General features: G+C 47.8%; 1 protein-coding gene across 1 annotated transcript in view; it reads right to left on the bottom strand.

The window, feature by feature from the left end:
• Positions 1 to 4,112: 4,112 nt before the first annotated feature.
• pacrg (PARK2 co-regulated) overlaps positions 4,113 to 5,000 on the bottom strand; it is a gene marked incomplete at both ends in the record, with an annotated part of 144,555 nt that continues 143,667 nt past the window's right edge. Inside the window, one exon of the mRNA XM_080849560.1 lies at positions 4,113 to 4,273. Coding sequence (XP_080705686.1) covers positions 4,113 to 4,273 — 161 coding nt within the window. The remainder of the gene's footprint in view (positions 4,274 to 5,000) is intronic.

The following is a 5,000-nucleotide window of genomic DNA, read 5'->3' as shown; positions in this document are numbered from 1 at the left end:
TTTCTCTCTCTCTCCTCTCGCTAGTGGCTGGTGATGTGCCAGTGCAAATGCCCACAGATGCGATGACCTGCGACTTGTCACTGCCTCTTGATTTTGTCTCTGTGTCAGACATACACATAGACACATATACACACACACACACACACATACACTGTAGAGTTCATACTTATACTGATTAGCTGCCTTCATCAAGAGAGAATAAGAGAAAGTAAGGGTGTGTGTGTGTGTGTGTTCGTTGTTGATGCGTTGTCAGATCCGTATCTCTCTGTGGATCAGTGAGGCAGAGCGCTGGGGAAATAATCTCATCTTTATTTTCAGGGTCTCTGGCCCTGACTGGCCCCACCAAGACATGACCCGTTTTTCGGCTGGAGATAAAACCTGTTTTGTGAGAAGTGAGTTAATGAGAGTGTGAGTTAGAGTGAGGAGGCTGGGTGGAGTGGCAGATATGGAACACTTTGTGTGTGAGTGTGTGGCCAAGACCATGAGTGTGAAGGGTAATGTCCCTACTAAGTGTAAGCACATGTATGTGTATGTGTGTGTGTGGGTACATGCGGGTATGCATGTGTTTGCACTGGTATGTTTGAGTGTGTGTATCCACACGCGTGTGAACACTCAGATATTTGCCGTGGAATGCTACCAGGTCACTGACCCTGTGCAACTTCTGCCAGTAGGGACAGTGATGTCATCGCTGATGAATGCAGGCACTCTTTCACACAACTGCTCTGTTGTTCCCTTCACTCTCTCCCTCTCTGCCTCCCTCGCTTTCTCTCTCTCTCCACCACATCTGATCATCCTCCTGTAGTTTGTGTGCACAGGGGCTCAGATCCTCTTGAGAAACGTGCTCCGAGTTCCAGGGAGTCTCCCCCTGAGGCTGTGAGTGAGTGGGGCCGTCGCCTAAAGCACACTTCTACAGCGCGTGTGTGGTTGTGTGTGTGTGCGGGTGTGTGTGCGTGACTAAGAGGTGATTGTGAAATGCCTGGGAGGTGAGGTGACGTGATGAGAGCCAGGGTGAGATAACTTGTGTGTGTGTGTGTGTGTATCTGTGCATGTGTGTGAAAGAGTCTGAAGATGTGCCTGATTATGTAGGCCAGGAAAGAGAGGAAGAGGAAGGGGGGAGAGAATACGGGGAAAGAAAAGGAGTGAAAATGAGAGGAGAGGATGAGTACAGGGAAAATGAGAGAAGGAGAGCAGGTGAAGTAGAAATAAGCTGAGCAGTGGAAAGCGAGAGCAGAATTAAAGGGGTTCATGTGAGGCTGAGGTTTGCCCTGTGAGAGGCTGCCTCATATCACTATGACCAGCTAACATACATAACCTAGCCACTCACTGATGTTTGCAAGTAGGGCTGACACCTGATCAGTTTATCAGAGAAGACTATGTCCGTTTACATGTAGGACAAAGGGCAAAGCACTTCTCTTCTACCTAAGAACACATCAGAGGTATAAGGGATATTCATGTTCCAAAAGCTATTCAACCAATCTGGCAATATGCACGAATGTTAGTCACATCTTGTACATACCACAGCCGTTTACCATATGAGCAACTGATTCTAGGTGTTGCTCACAGTCAGAATGCATTATGCAGTGTGGTTGGTGATTTTCAGGGTACCATAACGCAGGGTTATATTTGGTTGGTAGCACAGAATGTTCTCCCCATAGCATCCTACCTATGCACAGAATGTGGCAGAACAGAGCACAGAGATGTAAGCTTTCCATGCATCCTTAGTCCAGCCCAATGTTGCTTGCTTTCCATCTGCTTTATATGGAGAACTGTCCTTGCTGTGGCATTTTGAATTGTGTGTGTGTGTGTGTGTGTTTTGTCATCCATGGTAGCAGACAGTAGCAGTACCACAGTGGCAGATGGGTCTGTGCCCACTGCCTCTGGTGATGCTTGTAAGTGTATTGCTGTCAATTTAAACTTAACTGCCGTTCTGTTACACAGGTTGTTTAGGTCTGGCAAATCTGACCAGACTCCAAAGCCTGCAGCATGTGTGTCTAGCTTCTCATTGCCTTTCCTCCTTAAAGCGCAATAAGCTGTCTTGGTTGTCAGTGGCCAGTTGGACCCTTTCTCCTCCTAGGGTCCAAAAGGAGGGAAGGTCTGGCTAGCGCTTTAACAGCAGTATGGTTGTTGAGCATTTTGATGAGGTGTGTCAGCCTTGTAGCAGGGTAGATCTATTCCACGTCTGGGACCCCCAGCACCCCCCTTCTTGAGTGAGAAAAATAACATCCTGAGCAGAGAGAGCGCCCGGTCCCAGCCATTACCTGATAGCCTGAACTGTTTCACTGATCACGACCCTGAAGGACATTTTGTGGGATGTGCGCGTTTGCAAAAAAAAGATGTTGAATCTTTGCTAGGGCAACTTCTCTTGTGGCTTCTAGTTTCACAAGCGCAGGCAGGGGGGGATGGGTGGACTTATCGATTCTGTTCTCATATACACAGGTTAGCTCCTATACCTGCTTCTCCCACTCACCTGCAAAATTGTTTTTGTGGCCTACATAGGTGTATGTTTCATGGCGAGAAAAGAACCAGGTTGTTTCTTAAAGACACACAAACAGAGAGAGAGAGAGATAACAAGAATATAGAAGCACAGATGCTAAAAAAAACAGGTTCCCATGATCCCGAGTCAGTGAGGGGAACCTGCTGAAATGTGGCTGGGCCTCATTCTTCTGATCCTTCTAAGCGTGCGTCTGCCTGCCTCTCTGTGTGTGTGTGTGCGTGTATATGTTTTCGTGCATCGGTTTATTACCTGTCTGCCTGTGAGTGTGTATCAGTCCGTATGTCCACCTGTAAATGTGTGTGTGTGTGTGTGTGTGCATGCACGTATTTGTATCGAATTCCATACCTCTAAGTGTGTCTGCCTTTCTCTGTGTGTGTGTGTGTGTATGTCAGTCTGCCAAAATATGTGTGTGTGTACCTCCTTCTGTACAGCTCCTCCAGTTGCAGTAGCAGCAGAAGCACTCTCTCTCCTGTGGAATCTCACTGCATACCTCACCATTTACAATGCAAACACACACACTTAACACATGCACACACAAACACACACACCTTATACACACATACTATTCGGTACACACTGCTGTTGCATACTTTTGCTTTGAGGGTACCTGAGGATTTGGCTGAGTTAGGGTGTTTTCACACCTGCGTTTTTTTAAGTCCTGTTAAATCAGACTCTGGTTTGTTTTCCCCCTTTGGTGCGATTCGTTTGGGCAGGTGTGAACACAGCAACCGCACTCGGGTGTGCACCAAAACAACCGCCTCAAGGAGAGACCCACACACACTCTGTAGCAGGTTGTTTGGGGTGGGAACGCGATCCGACCTCCATCCAACCCAACTACCATGTGCACTCTGCAAGTTTGAGCTAAATGACTCCTGTAGCCAGGTGCGCTTTGCATTGTGGGATGCGGAAGAGTAACCTCAATAGTTGTAGCAACTAGCCAGAGAAGGAACCGAGGTCTCACTTGAACTAGCATTTTCAAGATGTTTCCTCAAGTGCATTCGACATTCTGCTCGTATAGTTTAGCCTGGTATATTGCCCGGATAATGGCTACAGTTATAGTAAATGCCAACTCTGCCATTGCACCATGTTAAATTGCATAGAAACGTTTCTCTCAAAGAAAATAAACTAGTCCAGAAAAAGTTTGCAAAGTCATCAACTGATTTGAACCAGATCGAACCAACCACAGGTGTGAAACGCCCTAGGAGTTCTTGATGGTGGACTGGAGGGACCTAATCAAGCTGCTACTGCAGGATAGGCCTCCTGATTATTTACTCAGCCATCCAGGGTCCTAAAGCCCACCCCTCCCCTCCCCTCCCCTCCAATCTGAAAAATAACTCCACAGCGCAGAGGTCATGAAAGGTGAACATGTTTTTCATTTACTTCTCGTTCGTGACAAACACATTGGTGGTGGCAAAAACAGACTGCAGAGCGTCTGCACAAACAAAAAACTGAAATGAGAGAATCGAATGAAAGAGAGCAAACATGAGTGGGATATGGTTTAATAAATCACAGGCAGGAATGAGAGTGGCTGTGAGGGTAGAGTCTGTGAAGAGTGTGTGTGTGTGTGTGTGTGTGTGTGTGTGTGTGTGTGTGTGTGTGTGTGTGTGTGTGTGTGTGTTTAGTTGAGCAGGCAGGACTCGTAGGTGGGCACCATGTATTTGATGTTGATGAAGGCGTCTTCACCGCCGTAGCGCTCAAACACCTCCAGAGTCTCCTGGATCAGATCGCCGATGTTCTCTCTCTTCTGCTGGCTGTAGTCGATGCCGTCACCCGAGTTAACTGCAGACAGAGAGAGAGCGAGGGAGAGAGATAGAGAGAGAGAGGGAGGGAGAGAGAAAGAGAGAGAGAGAAAGAGAGAGCAAAGAGGGAGAGAGGGAGAGAGATAGAGAAAGAGAGGGAGGGAGAGAGAGAGAGAGCGAGAGAGAGAGAGAGCAAAGAGGGAGAGAAGGAGAGAGGCGCCAGTAAGACGATTTCATTCCCAGCTCAGCTTTTCAATGAAGCATTAAACTGCCATACGTCAGAGCTGAGATCACTGAAGTGGTGGATATTCCACTGCCCATGAGGCTGTGAGTGAAGATATATGTGTGTGCCTAAATGGGCAATATGTACTTTTTTGTTTACCTTCCAGGCCAACCATATTAAGTCATTTGGCAGAGCACAGTGCACCGACTCTGGGCAAAGGAGATAATGTACACCAAACGGGCTTTCATGGATTTGTCTCCATTCACCAGGGCACTGAGATACCAGTAAGAGATACAACAAGAGGGCAATGCCAACCCAGTCTGGCTGCAGCCTAGTGCCCATCCAAGAAGAGCTTAGGCCTGGTGCTGCCAACCTATAGTCTGGCCAAGTCAAGCCCTCACCAGCCAAGCCTATGTAGAGCTCAGTCCATGTTTGTCCAGCCTGGTCTGGGAACAGCAGCTTAGCTACACTACAGCCCACCCAAAGTCTCAGGGCCCTATACTCAGTTCAACCATGTGTGTGTGTGAGAGGAGAGGCATTCAGC

The sequence above is a fragment of the Sprattus sprattus genome, assembly GCF_963457725.1.
Source record: "Sprattus sprattus genome assembly, chromosome: 13".
Lineage (NCBI taxonomy): Eukaryota > Metazoa > Chordata > Actinopteri > Clupeiformes > Clupeidae > Sprattus > Sprattus sprattus.
This window is presented reverse-complemented; position numbering and strand designations above follow the sequence as displayed.